At 45.1% G+C, this 17,295-nt stretch overlaps 1 protein-coding gene across 2 annotated transcripts in view; it reads right to left on the bottom strand.

The window, feature by feature from the left end:
- The window catches only part of arhgef10la (Rho guanine nucleotide exchange factor (GEF) 10-like a), a 79,258-nt gene that overhangs the window by 12,113 nt on the left and 49,850 nt on the right, over window positions 1-17,295 (bottom strand). For both annotated transcript variants that reach the window (XM_057031471.1, XM_057031472.1), the window contains 5 exons: window positions 15,483-15,604; window positions 6,598-6,684; window positions 4,221-4,435; window positions 2,979-3,136; window positions 1,509-1,651 (listed from right to left, as the gene is read on the bottom strand). In XM_057031471.1, coding sequence (XP_056887451.1) covers window positions 1,509-1,651; window positions 2,979-3,136; window positions 4,221-4,435; window positions 6,598-6,684; window positions 15,483-15,604 — 725 coding nt within the window. The remainder of the gene's footprint in view (window positions 1-1,508; window positions 1,652-2,978; window positions 3,137-4,220; window positions 4,436-6,597; window positions 6,685-15,482; window positions 15,605-17,295) is intronic.

The raw sequence follows: 17,295 nt of genomic DNA, 5'->3' as shown, positions 1-17,295 counted from the left end.
TTCTGTCTCAAGCGATTTGGGTTTGTATGCCTGTATCGCTGCCTTCTAGAGGTCATTGGTGTTTAACCTTCTGATCAGAGACATTGGCTAAAAAAGTAGCACACAGGTGTGCTCCCTCACATGATCGGGAGAGCCCATTGTCACAGTAGCAGAGGCATCCCTACTGGTAGTCGCCACCCAACATCCCTAATGTCAGGAATAGAAAAGGGCCTTTCCACGGTGCCATGGCCACTTGTCTTTGGGTGACCTCCAATGAAAAGGACTGGAAGAAGAGCTAGAAGGGGGCACACATGCACGTTTGGGAAGGGATTTCTCAGCGCTGCTGCAAGTCCAACAAGGCTGAATGGATGGAGCAGACGTGTGGATGAAATTCCTCCAAATTGGGCAAATTAAGCTATTTCAACATGCAGAACCTTTAAAACCATCTAAAAAATGCAAATAATCTCGCATTTTATGCTGTGACTCCATACGGGGAACCAAACTAAAATACGGATCAATCATTTTTGAGTGGGAATGAAGAGTGTGGTTCCATTAGAACCTCGGTTTTTACCTGCGTACCAGGGGTCTGGGCCTCCCCAGGGTGGTGCCACACACTCTGGCTCTGCAGAGATTTTTAGGTTCTTTAAGCTAAGCTTAAATTTTAATGCTGGCGACAACAGCCCCCACTGGATCATCGAAATTCTTTATTTTTGGTCCGCATTCAAACATCTTGAGCTATTATTTGTGATCCCTGAACTTTGTTCAGTCCCTCACGCCAGCGAGCCGGTGACTGCCGTCCGTGGATGGTTTTCCTGCTCTGGATCACATGACTGAGGAAGGCGCCTCCAGCCCACCTGCCAAATTCCTGAATTTGTCTCTGGGATCAAAGGTAGAACTCGGGAGATATTTATTGGGCGTGCACATGTGAAGAGCGTCCTGCTCGGGAAATCTAGCTGCAGCTTGCGCAGTGATGCGACACAGCTTCTTTTGTTGATCATGGCGGCGCGGCACAAGATCATAAACCCGGGATCTGCTCAGCTTCCACAGAGACGAAGCAATTTGGAGGCAGATTTTGGGAACTGTGTGGGAACCAGTTATTTATGTCAATACTGCCAGCCTGGGACACACTGAGTGGCCTTATTCCAAACTTTGCTAATTAGGAGATATAGCACTGGCAAGCCCCCTGAGCGTCTCCAGCTCGCTAGCTGTGCCGCCGACGCCCTCGTCTTCCTCCACATGTGGCCACGCCCCGCTGACGCCACATTTCTGTCTCACTGAGTGAAAATGTCTCAAGCAAAAACTACAAAAATCTCTTTTAAAAAAGGTCTTTTGAGAAGTCCGTCGCTTAGTAGCGCAATTAGAAACTTGCCAAAGGGACATTTGAGGCACATTTGACTCTATTTTGTTGCTCTGCATCGTCCAGACCTCCGTTTCTCTCTGTTCTGTCCATCCATGACAGAATGTCCGGGTGAAAGAGCTCGATGAAAACTGCTAAATTTCCCTTCCCACAAACCCAACAAACTACTTACCTGAGTAGTGAAGCTGGAAATGTCCATCACCGTGACAGAATTCCCACAGCTAGCCCACACCGAGTCATCCAAGACCAGCAGCGCTCTCACTGGTTCTGAGCCCAGACAGACACGTGTGGGGGAAGCAGCATCCCAGAGGGAATCTGTAGAGGGAGGGAAGCGCTCAGAACCGCAAAAGGTCACACGACGGTCAGTTGTCGGCACCTCTCGGAAGGTTCTCTCCGACTTTTACAGTTTTTTGAGCAGTCAGAACATGTGAGAGGTGTCGCAGGGGGACGATTGAGCCTAATGGATCACGAAGGAGATCACGAATCATATGATGACAAAACACCGACTGAAGCGCGGCTCCTCTCCTTGAGCATGAAGCACCTCCGTCACGCTGTAGGTGCAAATTATCACACATTATTTCATTAATGAAGGAAATTAGGAGCATTTTATTAACATTTTCAGGTGTTTATTTTTTGCTTCTCCTTAAAGAACAGCCCCACGATGCCTCTGACTCCCAGGGGCTGACTGCTCGACAGTTATAAAGGTTGTTATTCCACCTTCTAAACATTTGCACGTGGAAATGTCCCTGTGACGACTTGCGCGTCTGAAACCATCTCGGAACACCGATCCAGGCGTTCCTGCTTTCATCCTTTCGTTCCTGCCTGGATGACTGCTGCTTTTCTTTTTGTGCGACTGAATAAACAGAATTTGTGCATTTAGGTAGCAACATGCACGTCGTGAGCGTGTGCCCAACGCTGCCTGACATCCACCGTGCACATATGTGTTCAGTGCGTGCAGCTCTGATTGACCCGGCCAGGAAAGACGAGTCCCTTTTGTCCATCTCATTTAGTCTTTCTTTACCAAAGTGATTCCCCTGGAGATCAAAGCTCTCTAAGCAGACCTGCCATTGTTGCTTTTGCTATTTCAGTGGGGTCACAGCCAGGAGAGAATCCACAGAGATCGTTACTCACGTGGTTCCTGGTTTAAAGATCCCACTGGGAATTTTCCCAGGCAGTGCTGAGCCTTCACTTTTTGAAGCAAATTAGAACGCACATTAAGTTCTGTTTGCATTTAGAACAGGCTGCAGGTGACAGAGGACGGCCGCCATTAAAGCATCAGAACCCTCATCAGAACCCTCTGTCTGGGCTTCCATGTGGGAGATCACTTGTGAGCGTTTCAGGAACATCATTGATGCCCTTCCTGGCGGCAGGAACCGTGCTGTGAGTTTAGATGGTGGCAGCATACAGTGGGAGGAGAGCCGCTCTTTTAACCTGTCAACTGCTCAGAAATGAACAACACGTGCTGTTAGGACGGCAGTGCTGAGATGAAGATGGCTCTAACGATCGAGCAGAGAGCACAAGAGGGCTGCACAGCAGCGAGACGGCACGACTGTCCACCAACTGTCAAGTGTTAATGGGATCTTTACAGGAACTCAACAAAGGAACAGCTAAAAGCCCTCCGTCTCACAAAACAACCTCTTACCGCCGTTGCTTCTGGCATAAACCATCACAGTCCCATTGTGGAGGGCAGCAAACAGGTGGTGAGCCGAGTGTTTCAGACACAGCACAGCGGAGCCCTCTGGGTCGCGGAGGGTCAGCAGACATTGGGCTGCCGTGTCCACGCTTCCGTAAACCACTATGCTGGAAAAACACAAAAAGTAGAACCGCTTTTCATTACGGAGCCAAAGAAACTCGTCAGTTTACCGGAGGAGCCGCCGTCTCCACGTTGATGCAGCTGCTAGGAATTAAGACGTGTCTGATATATAATATAATGTATGCTAACCTGTTAGCTCTGAATCAAGAGGACCGCATCGGCCGTTGTCAGGGTTACAGGGCCTGATGCATATTAATGATATAGCTGACAGTTTGCTTGCTGTTCTGTGGAGCACCATGATATGAGATGCCAGAAAGAATTCTGAGCATTTATGTGGAATTCTTTAGATGTTAATAATAACAGGAAGTCTACTTCTGAACTACAACCACAAACCTTCTGTCATGATCTGCTCCACAGTGAAGAGCCAGAAGGAATTCAGAAAACATGACTGACCATTATCCAAAACTAAATAGGCTTTTTGTGGCTGACCTAATTTCACATACTTGATGCTCATGATACGAAGGCAAAACACATCTAGAGAGTATTTAGCATGTTTTACTGTGCCTTGGCTTCAGGTTTTACATATATGTGCTGACAGACAGACAAGCAACGCTCTCAGCGATTCTGCATGTGTTCAGCACAATTCTTGTCTCAAATCATCGGCATTTGCTAGCTTCTGCCCCCTGAATACGGCGTAGCGAAAGCCCGGTCTCTGGAGACAACCTGGGGGCCGTTAACATCAAAAATCACACTGGGGGGGGCAGGTTGTGCACCAAAACACCACTAACCACTTTCCAGCCAATCACCAACAAGATGCTTTTGGGAGGGAAAACTGCTATAAATAGAAATTTACTCAGCTCTGCCACTTCAGCCACGTTAGCCTAGCATACTCTATCCACTTTTCATTTGGATGCCTTTTAGTGACAGTGACGGAACCAGTTGGGGGAGGGGCGAGCTGGATCGTTAGTTCTATATTTGCTTTACCAACATCAACGAAAGTGACACCAAGGAAGATGACAACACGACTCGTTGCTCAAGTATTTTAAAAGTATAAAAGAACATGGATGGAGATATTTGAAACAAATGTAAAAGGGACTGGGGCTATTTCGATATGTTCTCTAAATGTCTCACCTGCCATCATCTAATCCAACACATATGTGGGCACCGGGGCCAGACGATGCTTTGTGACTTCCAGCAACTGTTTCCTCATTTGGAGAAGGTTCCGGCACATACTCGAGGCATCGCACAGCAGAGCCAACCAGCAGGCTCTTTACAGCTCTTGGAACGGGCCTGTTGAGGGAGAAGATCTCTATCTGCCCATGAGAAGCATCTCCCCCACCACCTACCTGTGGGGAAAGAAGTGAGTGGAAAAGAAAAACTTTTGAAAAACTTTTCAGATTTTGACATTTTCGGCTGCACCGGGGGGGGGGGGGGGGGGTAATAATCAGAAAATGCTGGGTAGAGGAATGGGCAAAGCTAGTCCAGTCCTTGACACAATGTTTTCTCTCCTGACAGGAGACAGTAGAACAACGTGATAGTTCTGAAGTTTGGCCACGCTTCCGTTGAAGGGTTAGCCGGGTTTTCCTTCAGCCACGAGTTTCGATGTTCTTTCGCCGTTTGTTCCATGTTGGTCACTTGTTTGGCTAATGCTTAAGTGGGTAAATCGATACTCTAATGACTTAGCATTTTCATCCCGAGTACATCAAACTATTTTTTGGACAATGTTTTCATCAACGGCTGTCTTTCATCGCCCTTTGAAATGTATGACACCTAAAAAGCCTAAAAGTGTACCTCCATCTTTGTCTTGTGAGACAAAATGTCACAAGCGGCTCGTAACAAACCCCAAACAAGCGCGGCGTTTACCACCGGTATGAGCAGGGCTGCTTGGGCCGAGGCGGCCATTTATCCTCCGTATGAAGCGCATCATGAGAATATGGCACAAGCTCAATGTAGCTTTAGCTCATCTCATCTGCAGACACGCAATCGTTTGTTTGAGTTGGATCAGCATGTGGACATTGGACGGGAGCAGTCCTGTTGGCTCCTGAGGCCGAATACATGATGGTCTGTTGCACGGCGCCAAAGCCAGAGAGCAGGAGCCCATCTCCAGCTCAGGAAAGCTCAAGCTAGCTTCAAGGGTGTCAGAAGTTTCCATAAGGCCCCTCTGTGATGTTTCCACAATTGAACTCTTCCACAAGTGAGGGTTGTTCCGGCTCCACTCTACGTTACCATCAGCTACCAGAACCACTTCCTTTAGCTTGTCTCAATTATGACGAAGGTGCCCTCTCACAAACTTCTTCAGCCCAACAGCAGTTTAATAGTATTGTGGAAATTCCATGAAAAACAAATAGAAACATAAACTCCCTAAAAAAATGAAACTCCAAATTTTAATTGGAATCGTTTGGAAGCAGCAAGATAACTATTGCAATACAATAGATTACAATAGATAAGAAGCACACACAAACACACGGATACATATGTGTGTGTCAGGTCCTGACTAAAATGAGCATCTGTGAAGCGATGAAGCATTGCAGGCTGTCCAATATATACAATCTGCTGATTATGTTTGGTTTTGCTGGACATTTCCAGGTTTTAATCTAACTGAAACTTTTTCCATAGTAAATATTCAGAATATTGCTAAGATATCACCTCCCTGTGCACCTCCTTGTGCATCCTTGATGTCTGCTGTGAGATCTCTAATGGAGTGCTATTGTCTTGCTGCCATTGACTCTGCTGTGTACAATTATTTGAGGTTTTTGTCCTGTACAGACAAATCAATTTGGCCTGTAAAAACTATTTCGTTGTTGGTCCTGAAGGGTGTGTTTTGCCAATATAACTGAGCAAAGAATGACAGATTCTGTAAAGATTTCCTGATGTTTTACCTCATCTTACATTTCCTCTGAAGGCTGCTGTTGATGAAAAACTATTGAGTGAGAAGAGCAGAAGGTGCCAAATCCTGCAGAGACTTCCGCAGTGTTTCTCTCCCCCAGATAAGTTGTGTTCTACATAAAGCAACTTTTCCTCGCCTGTATGGATCACCCTCTGATTTGTTTGAAGTTCCTAATGAATTATGGACCAAACATAAGAATCATGTGGGCTTAGTGACATCTGCACCACCTCATGTTGTCAAACTCTAACCTAGCTCTAAACTTCCAATGATCAGGAAATATAAACTACCTCAAAAAGCAACAGCAGGAACAGAGGGTGTAATCCAGTCCCTCTTGGACCCGGGTGTGCTAGTGGAAACAAGCAGCCCATGTTTGTTCATGTTCCACAAGTTATTAATAGCATCGTTGTACCTGCAGCTCCAGTTATGCTGAACACAAATTCTATTTTGGATTCTTTGCTTTCAAATTCAAAGTAATAAACAGTTGTGGATTTTAGTTCTGCATTTTTTTTCTATTCCTCTTCATCCAGATAGCCAGCTTGCGTTTGTTATAACAATTGTTATAACTGTTAACAGAAAAAAGTGGGCACCATTGTGTGCGAGTGTTTGTGAAGCAGAACTTACCCAGAGGTAGCCCTGAGGGAGCGACGTGCTCGCTGCGGAGACTCCCAGCAACGCACAGTGTACAGGATTGTGGAGGGCAGCTTGGAGCTACAGGAGAGCACACAGATGTTCATTTAATGTGCAGCATGGCTACGTGCTAGGACATTGAAAGTCTATTTCCTCACAGCTTCTAACCCTCGTGAACAGTCAAAGGGACATTAAAATTCTCTCCTTCCCATTTAACCTGTCTTTGTCGGGATTCGTAGAGGAATTCCACTCAAACAAAGTAGGGAATCCTTTTGCCTCGGTAGTTTACATCTGGGTCTTCTATTGTCATGAGCCTGCCAGGAATGTGCTACCACAGCTTCGCCCTCATCGGCTTCACATAAATCTTTGATGACTTCTATTCAGTAAACAGAACCAGAAATCAATATATATCAACTGATTCCATGCTGAAAACAGTCGGTAAGCTTAGAGACTAAGCAGGTTGGCTCGTCTCAGAATTGGACTGGCTGTTCCAACTTCTTCTTTGTCCTCGTTTACAAGTCGGACAACTGAAGGAAAGACGTCCTTCTCTTCAACATCAGGTGACAGCAGCAGGATGGACAGTCGGACAGCTTTATTCTGTAGACCTAGAACATAGGTGTCAAACTCTAGCCTGTGGGCCAAATTTGGCCCGCAATTTAATTATATTTGGCCCGTGAAGCCATACCAATTGACTATTAGAGCTGGCCCGCCGGTATTATCGCTTAAAGCGCATGTGCTAATACTACAAATACCAGAATGCTCTGCTGGTGTTTTGGTGTGAAAATCCACACTCCACATCAGTTGGTGGTGGTAATGCACCAGTATGTGGCTTGCCAACCACCAAGAAAGAGGAAGTAGTAGTGATCTAGAAGAACTAGACGCAGTGGTTGAGTTCAGCCGCAGGTCCAGTCCCCCTTGTGGCCACTCGTGGTGCTGCAGACAAAATTCCAAGTGGCCTGAAATGGAATTTTTTCGTACAGGCTGACATTGAAAAAGAGACGTCTCTTTTCAGTCTGTTGAGTTTGTCAATGGCATTATACAACCGACAGCCGAGCACATCAGCAAAGGGAGCAACATCATTCCCACCCAGGATTGTTACACTCTCAAGTTCAGCAAGGACCAAACCAGGCATGATCTCAACAAATCAATGAGGCGCACCATAAAAATCAGCTACCTCAGCACTGTCTTGAAATCAATTGCTAGTCTCATCTATAGCTCTCAAGTGGGAGGACGAGGTGAGTGTGTGAGCCGGCTGAGGAGAGCTTAATGGCATGCCTTTGGGGAGAATGGGGATGAGTCGGGAAGAAGTGGGCAGGTGAGCTAATCAAAGTGAGCTTTTTTAGACGTGGTGGGAGGGGTAGCTGCTGATTATAGAGCTTCCTTAATTGGTGTGAGATTCTGCCTCCGGGATGTTGGAGGCCCATGCTGCTTCGAGCTAGCCGTGGCTAGCATTGACTGGAGAATGTGAATAGCTAAAGATATATTAATAAAGGACAGACATGACCTCTAAAAGGGAGGCTCTTCCACAATTTTAGTTTCTTAGACATAAAGTTCCAGGCTCACATTTGTTAAAAACAAACAAAAGCCAGTGATGGAGAGAGTGCTGGTTGACCAATTATGATGTTAATGATTCATGCGCTTAGCTGTCAGGGTGTCATTCATGATCATTCATGTTTTCCTGTTAGGGCTTGTTTTACCTCACAGCAATATTCCTATTTATAATCTGCTGAAAGATGGATCACACACCTGATTTGTGACGAGTGGAATCCAAAATGCTATGATGTCTGCTCATCATAGCAACCAGGTGTTAATGGCAGAAAATCTGCTTATTGCATTGTTTAAGCCGCGGACTGTTCCAGCAACTCCCCCCCACCTTAAGACGTTCCTCTCGCTTTTGTTCATTTAACTATGACTTTTTACTTTGACAGCTTTGCTTTGAGACATACAGTATTTGTCTGCTAGATAACTAAAATGTAAACACAGTATTGAGCATCCCAAATTTTCAGCATTTGCTCTGGTCCTCAAGCTAATTGTTGCACATTTTTAGACTACGTCTGGGGACTCTGAGTGGCCATTGTCCCATTGTTTACAGCACCGATCGGCTGTTGGCACTCTTTAACATAGCAGTGTTGTGAAAGACACAATGCTACCTGAGGATTAAAAGGAGACAGGGACACTGTGGCTTGACAAGGCACCATGCCAGACGGAGCAGATACAGACCTGTCCTACCATCCATCATCATGGGAAATGTATGATCTCTCCCCAACAAAATGGACAAACTAGCGGTACTAGCCTGGCCCCAGAGGGAATACTTTGAGTGCAGCATCACATTGTCCATGACAACATGCCTGACTACGCTACCTCCTGACACAGCCGCTATGCTAGAGGACTTCGATGTAGAAAGGACTGCTAGGGTAAAAGTGCTCATTGCAAAACTCTACTGAACTCTGCTGTTTAGAAAATATAATAAATCAAATAATAATAATATAATAATAAAAAGGGGGTTTGTTAACACAAAAATCTTGATGGTGTCTAACAAACTGTGGCCTTTTTTCCAATTAGCCTCAGTGATTAGTGGTCTGCTCTGTTTAGTCCTGAACCCTTGCCAACATCTCTTATTTTCACTATTAAACATAGCCCTTAGTTCTACTGTTGTTATTCTATGATTTGATTTCACCAAATGTTTAAGTAATTGCCCACCATGCTCATTCTGGCTTTGTTTCTGACCCCATTTCTTCCTCAAAGATGATGGTTTCCACTGTCTTTCCAGGTTTTAATAATGCGTCGGAAAGTTCTTAAACCAGTTTTAGTAGTTTCTGCAGTCCTCTTAGATGGTTTCTCTCCCTGATGCATCTCAATTAGACCACTAGAGATAGATACAGTCCTCACACTGAACCCCAGAGGACCTCACAAGTGACAATGTGGGTCTCTGATTTGACTTCCCCCTAAGTAAATGTGCTCAATTTTTCCGGAGAAATAGGGAGAACACCCAGTTGGAAAGGCTAATGGCCATAGGAAGACGATGCAAAGAGATGTCAGGGTCAAAGGTATTTAAAAACTGGCAGACAGATCCGGGAAAATAAGACGGAAGGGGGGGCATGTGGACCGGTTCGTTGTTGAACAGCCAGTACTTCTAGCACCCTTGAGAGAATTGGAAGATTTGAGAAGTGTGTTCGGCCGTGTCTCTGGCATACATCTGAATATGCTTTGATGCACAGAATGACCGCAAGAGACGCAGCGGACGCAGGGACGTCTGTGGATAAAAACTTGTGCAAGACGTGCAACCCAGTGGATATACAGAGAAGGTCTCGCTGGTCCTGACAGCCCAACAGTCTAGAAGCTCTCTTCTTAAAGAGTTTGCTGTTGTTAACGTCTGTGCTGAATATCCCTCAGGTACACTAGAAAGGCGTAGCACAGCTACGTGATAGCATGAACTGCACCCCGGTTTTGTTAATGCAGCAGAGTGCTTTCATCAGTCTTCAAATTAGTATTGAAAAGATCTTTCATAATGTGAACTATCCTTAGCAACATAGCGCACGTAATATAGCGCATGCATACGTGTCCAGGTTTATCCCAACCTGGATTTGAGGGACAAGTTTTTGCTGATATTGAGCCATGTTTACAGCATCTACAGCAACTATCGTGGTCGTGGTTCAGAGGGCCCAACAGAATGCTAACCCCGAGCTTCAGAGCTGCTTTCCCACAGCAATTGGATGAATTTGGAGAGTGGGGATTGTTGACTCAGGAGTCCTGGGATGGATACACCAGCGCTGGACTCCATCAAGCTTTGTGTTGACTCTACAACATCCTCAAAGCAAATACACGAGTTTCCAAAGTGTAAGGCTAAAAGTAATGCAGCTTATAGGCGGGGACACAAGCCACTACTACAACATAATGTAGCCTATTTTAGCTAACATCTAAATGCAAAAACAAGCAGCAAAATGTGTTTTTAGCAGAGTGCGACATAAGGAGAAGAAATGTGTATGGCAGACAGCATTACTGGCACTCCAGAAGCTTTACAGCAAAGTAGAGGCAGGGAAAGAAATAGTGGAAAAATAACACCTTCATTAGTCATGTAACATAATTGTTCTGGCAAGTAAAGTTTGGTGTGGACGCAAAGGGTCAGAGACCGACAGAGGCACGGCTGGACCATCTTTGACTATAATAATAATAATAATTACATAATTATAATATATAATAGTGTTGAAGAAGCAGGTTATTCAGTGTAACGTGGTCGTTGCATCTCAACCAACAGGCGTTGCTGCACTGCCAACATGTTACCAAGCAGAATTACCAGTTTGTGTCAATTCCAGGAGTGGGCGGCACGCACGCACACACACACCCTCTGAGCAGTTTAGAAAATAGAGCCACTATGTGTGTGTGATGTAAATATATATAATATGGAATCACACTGATCATGTTTATGGTCAATTTTCTATGTTAAATTTGTGCATTCTATAAACCTACCAATAATGGTAACACTTTGAAATCTTTTGATCCATATCCTAGAGGAGGCGTGCACTCCACAGATGCGCGTTGGCATCCTGTTGATGTGACACAGGTGTGTGGAACATACGAGCTAAGACAAGAGCTTTGTGTGAGGCGTCAGCTTCAGCTCCATCTTTAAAAAGTGAAGAACAAAATGATGGACCACCAGAAAACAGTCGCCTGCTCACAATCCTTCTTTTGAAATTCCATTTATTAGCAACACTGGATCCTGTGTTTGGCGTAACATTCGTTCTGAGTGAGCCATTCAGAGCGAGCCATTTCTCTTCTAGCCTCAGAGACCCAGCGGCCCACAGAGCGGCAGAGGAGTGAGCGAAGGCAGTGTGACTGGAGGCGGAACGGTGGATGTAGTGGCATGCTAACAGTTAAGCTTATTCCAATCCCTACAAAAGGCCACTCCATCCATCTTTCTCTCCAATGTCCACTCCCTGGAGAACAAGATAGGTAATGTGTGGCTGAACGTGAGAAATTGCTGCACCATAATGCTGACAGAAACATGACGCAAGCCATCAGTCCTGGACAATGCTGTTAGCTTCGAGGCGATGGGGCAGGTAAGGGTGCGGTCTGCTGGGGATGTGGAGGCACGACGGGACTCTTTGAACGCACACATTGGGACGAAGAAGCCGAAACCTGCAAAGGCCACTCAGTTGTAGATGAGTAAGCATGTCAGTCAGCCTACATCAAGCTTTGAGCTGAGGAAACAAACACCTGGATGACTGATGAAGTAGGAAAAATGCTACGGTTGCAGAACTGAGCCTTCAAGTGTGGTGACAAGGAGGCGCCGAGGACACAGGAGCCCACCTGGACCATGCTTGGACCATATGCTGTTCCCCACCAGGGGGAAAAGGCACATTGTTTAGACATAAGTGATGTGCACTCGAGGCACAGTTAACACACAGAAGGCCCCAGGCCATAGAACACACCTGGGTGGGCGTTCAGGAGCTGAGCAAACCAACACCATTTCAACAACACAAAGGAGACCATGGTCAACTTCAGGAGAACCCGACCCAACCTCGCACAAGCAAGTTCCTGGTGGGACATATTACAGACGACCTTGGGGAGTAGGTGGTCAGCAGCACAGGCTTTCTGGGGATGCACACCACAAAAGACCTGACCCAGTCGCCGAGTCAAAAGGGCGCAGCAGTGCACGTACTTCCTGCGGAGGATAAGGAAGGCCCACCTGAGCCCTAGAAAAAGTATCTGGTGGAGTCCCAGAACAATACCGAGATGCTCCACACTGTCACAGAGGAAACTGCCAATGAGTAGTTGGAATGAAGTGAGTGAGTGAGTGATTTACGTAAACTCAGAGTGTATTTGGGGTGAGAAGTGGCCAGGCTTTGGAGCTGAGCCACAGAAGCTAATCCCTTCAGAAAAACAGAAAGGAAGCTAACCCTGATGCAGCCCAAACCCTGTTTCATTTTGTCATTCTGCACTTCAAAGCAAACATGATGAAAATACCCCAAGGTATTATAAGAGCTTTGGCGTAGCACTCATCCTCAGCCTTGTCTTAGCCGGCTGCCTCAAAAACTGACTTTGGAAAGGTTTCTGTTTTCCTCAAGTCTTTGTTGCCATATATTTTAAGAGCATTTTACAGAGAAAGAGGGGTTTCCCAATGGATGAAAAGCATTATTTAGCCAAAATGATATCTACAGCTTTAACGAGATATGCTCAGAATTACACGTTGGTCCCTGTCCCTGTTTACATGCGACAAGGTCAGGTAGCTGACCAGGACACGTCCTCTTCAACGTTAGGTGATAGCCCTCCATGGGTCAGGTGGTAGAATCACACAGCTTTTGTCATCTGGTACGTAAAGTTCCCTTTACTTATCATAAAGATGGGACGCAAAGTTCCTTTTAATTATTGTAAAAATGGGACGTAAAGTTCCTTTTACTTATCGTAAAGATGGGACATAAAGTTCCCTTTACTTATCGTAAAGATGGGATGTAAAGTTCCTTTTACTTATTGTAAAGATGGGATGTAAAGTTCCTTTTACTTATTGTAAAGATGGGACGTAAAGTTCCCTTTACTTATCATAAAGATGGGATGTAAAGTTCCTTTTACTTATCGTAAAGATGGGACGTAAAGTTCCCTTTCCTTATCGTAAAGATGGGACGTAAAGCTCCCTTTACTTATTCTAAAGATGGGATACACGCTTTCATGAGCCAGGCAGGAATGCTGTCATTTGAACTGAATCTTGAAGGTTTTTGTTGTTTGTTGTGGAGACAAACACCAGTGGGGGCACACATGTGTCGTCTAGGTTAACTCCCATGATTGAGGCGTATACAGCTGCTCTTTTTCTGGGTGCCGGAGCGCGGAGCACGGATCCAACACAGAGCACCTCTGCGTTATTGTTTCAGACACTGGAGCCGCTGGCTAGAACAGAAAACGCACACTTCAGGCGTCCAGAGACGCTCATGTGAATGTACGTAAATGTACGTGTAAAAACAAGGCCAATTTCTCTGAATATCCTTGAACCTTGAAGCACTGATGTTAGCATTTGATTTGTTACCAGAGGCCACTACTGTCACATGAACAGAGAAGATACCTTCAAAAATGTTGCAGCTTGCCCAGCTAAATTTCTCTCTAACAGGGAGTTAATATTCAAGTCACAGCAGACATTTAAATTTTTAGTTGCATGTGTAAATAGTGCCAATCAAAAGGAATGTGGTTTGATTTTAAAAAAGGACAGACAGAAACCCCTGCAATGCCCGAGAGGCTCAGGCTCAGCACGTGCCAAAGGTTTGATTAGCAACCCTGGCTTTAGTGAAGCAGCAAACTTGAGCTGCACAGCCAGCAATAGAGATCAGATTCAGGTTGCTCACTGATTAACAACTTTATTTTCTGCAGAAAAATATTGTTTCCTTCCCCCCAATGGCCACATCTATTTAGGAATCTCTTTTTTCCTTCTATTCTTGAGCCTTTTTACAGCTACAAGAGATGTCCAGGTTGTGGAGCGAAGTTCCTGATCAGCCTGCTCTGTGTGAACCACTGGCCCTCAATACCGTTATTTTGTAAAAAGATGTTGCCAACGGTACAGAAAAAGCGGGTTAACTCCTGTACATGTACGCACACTGACATGCTTCCTCTCACAAGTGCTCTCTTTGGAGGCTTGCAAAAAATCAGAATATGACATTGATAATTGGAAGAGCCGTCCTGTCCTTTACTGGCACGCTAAAGTGTTTCCTTTATCAGTAAGAATTTGTCATTTGAGTTGACTTCACTACAGGAGGGAGTCTATGCCTATTCTCTCCTCTACCTGTCCTCTCCTTTCCTCTCCTACCTATTCTCTCCTCTATCTGTCCTTCCCCCTCTCCTCTCTCTCTACCCAGCCAGCCATCAGCAGGAGGGTCCCCCTCCTGGACTGTTCTCTGGACTCCATTGAGGAGGTGGGTGAGAGGAGGATGTTAGCCAAGCTGACATCAATTATGGACAACCCCTCTCACCCCCTACACAAGACTGTGGGGTCCTTAAGCAGCTCCTTCAGCAGCAGACCGTTACACCCACGGTGTAAAAAGGAACAGTACCGCAGGTCATTTATCCCAACTGCAGTCAGATTGTACAACATTCACAATTCTTCATGTAGCACCAATAACCCATAGTTTTGGCATATTTTTCTCCGCACTACTTAATCATACTACCTCCAGAATGATCTCTTATTTGCACCTTCATTTTTCTTCATATTGTCTGACATTCCTTCTCTATATAATTTTTAATTTCTGTATATAATGTACATAGTAATGTACATAACATAAGTCTTTTTATTTTATTTTTTTCCTTTAGTACTATACTGTACTGTACACCACGGGCTACCGCTGTAACACGTGAATTTCTCCGATGTGGGATCAATAAAGTTTATCCTTATCCTTATTTGTAAAGGTTTATCCTATTTTAAATGTAAATTTGTTTTGCTTTTGGGATTTTTGTTTTGTGAAAATTCAAAAGGTTCTTTTCGATGGCAATTTTGTTTCGGACTTTGTAAAAGTGTTTGATGAGTATTATTGTGGATTTTTCTTCTGAACCGCTGTAGAAAAGACATTAACACCATGTAAAGCTAGAAGGTGCCCGAATCTGGAGCTCAGGGTCGAGCTTTGGGAGCCCAGGTTCCAGTACTCCCTCCACAACAGCAGACTGTCTCCTCCATCTCTGTGTGTGGATTTGACAGCAAATTCCTTCAAAGTAATGCCCTTAAATTGTGCAATTCATCTTTTTTTTAAAAAGAAAAATGGAAGTAACGGGTATTTCAACCAGCACTTGGACAGAAAAAGATGAGAAAAGAACAATAAATGTAGAGCAAACAAACACGTGCCGAAGGTGTTAAAGGGGTTGAATAAATATGATAACCGTAGTCCTGTGTTGTAAGGCAGGGCCCTTACCTTTCTGTCAGGTGACTTCATGGCAAAGACAGACATGTGCGAGGCCAGCAGTGGACAGCACCCACGGGCCATCACCTTCCCTTCATCCTCTCCACAAAACCAGCCTGGTGAATTTTCTTCTCCTGAAATGAATTTAATCATGACAACAGCTTTAAAATGTTTTCAAAAGGTAACGGTCCTAAATAAAAGAATGATTCAAGTGGCCTTATTAGCATGGAATTATTATTAGGGTTAGGGTTGGCACTTGCACTTAGCTAAACCTAACCCTAATATTATTGTCGACGTTAACATTTCTAAAGTTAAGTAGCAATTCTTTTACTATTTAGAAAGTCAAAGACTTTATTATCAGGCAACATTTCCCAGTGTTTATTCCAGTCTCGTGAGCTTGAGTCACTCTGGGATTTTGCTACCCCGCATGGTGTAACTAACTACTAACTTCAATTCATAGCGGTGTGAATTGTGAGGAAACAATACTTCATTTAGAAAAGAATTCCATCTTAAGCAGAAAGTCAATGGTGCTCACACACCAACAAAAGAAGTCGTGCGTTGGAGCGGCACGTGCAGCTTTGTGTGAGCCCAGCAAGTAATCCCGGGTCAGCATGTTTTCTGAATGGAACCATTACAAACACAAGCTCCTGCCTAGAAGCCTCAAAACCTAATGACGGCACACTTCAGGTCACTCATTCTCGAATAAATCCCGTAAATGAAGGTCTACAAACCAAAAACTAGGTGGCCAAAGAAAGGTCCATCTTCAGTCACCTCATCAGAGTGGATCCCACCGTACTCACTCTGTTCTGTAGGATCAACAAAGGCCCACGAAGTGGTCTTGCTCAGTCGGGCCTCGTTGGGAGGGGTACTCACCTCAGACAACATCTGACATGGAACGCGTTCTCTTACAACGTTCTCTGTACAAAGTCTGATTAGAAAACCAAAGGCTTGGGGGCGCCCATGCTCTTGGGCCGACTTTCTGTTTTCCTGACCTTCTCTCTCAGTGGGTGGCTCCACACTGAAGCTATCAGCTCCTTTGCTGTTCTGAACGGACCCCGTCCCACTACAAACCCTCTTTATTGCAGCAACGGTGAAATCCTAATGTATTGTTCCTTCCCAGTAACCCTAACCTCGGATATTCGGGGTTACCCCAACAAGCTCCTAGCATTGAGTGACGGGGGGGGGGGTGCTGGGTGGGGAGATGATTGCTCCACTACCTGGTTTCCGAAGCTTGTCTGTCAATCTGAACCTCCAGACCTTCCGTGATAATATTTGGAGGAAATATTCACAAAGTCACAAGCTGCAGCCTCACCACCACCACCTCACCATCGAAGGGTTGTCTTTACACCCTGACGAGACCAGAAAGAAGGTCGAAGGAAGAATGATCTGCCCCTCCTTCTCACCATCTGGGGCAGAAGGACACTTGCCATCGCTGCATTGATTTCAAAGGGCTGCACCACATGAATGTGATGAAGTGCTACCTGCTTCCCGCTGATTTCCACAGGCTTTGATGTGGAGCAAGGGCCCAAAGGCACACTAAGGCATACCACCGAATAAGTGTCCATGGCGAGTGAAAGAAGGCATTTTACATACCTCGTGGGTATAAAGAATATTAATTATGCTATTAAGGATAAATAATGCCCCCACTGTCTTCCAAATTAGCTAAACTTGAAGTCAATAAGACCTTAATGACCCTGTAAGTTAGTGCCTTGATCAAGTTGGTCGTTTCCTTCTGCACCGTCAGAAGTGATTGCTTCAAGACTGCAAGGAAAGCTCTGCTTCCTGCAACAAGCTCAGCACCCTCAAAGAATTAACCATCAAAGCC

This window comes from Takifugu flavidus, chromosome 4 (genome assembly GCF_003711565.1).
Source record: "Takifugu flavidus isolate HTHZ2018 chromosome 4, ASM371156v2, whole genome shotgun sequence".
Lineage (NCBI taxonomy): Eukaryota > Metazoa > Chordata > Actinopteri > Tetraodontiformes > Tetraodontidae > Takifugu > Takifugu flavidus.
The sequence above is the reverse complement of the archived record's forward strand: the minus strand, read 5'-3'. Positions and strand labels throughout refer to the sequence as shown.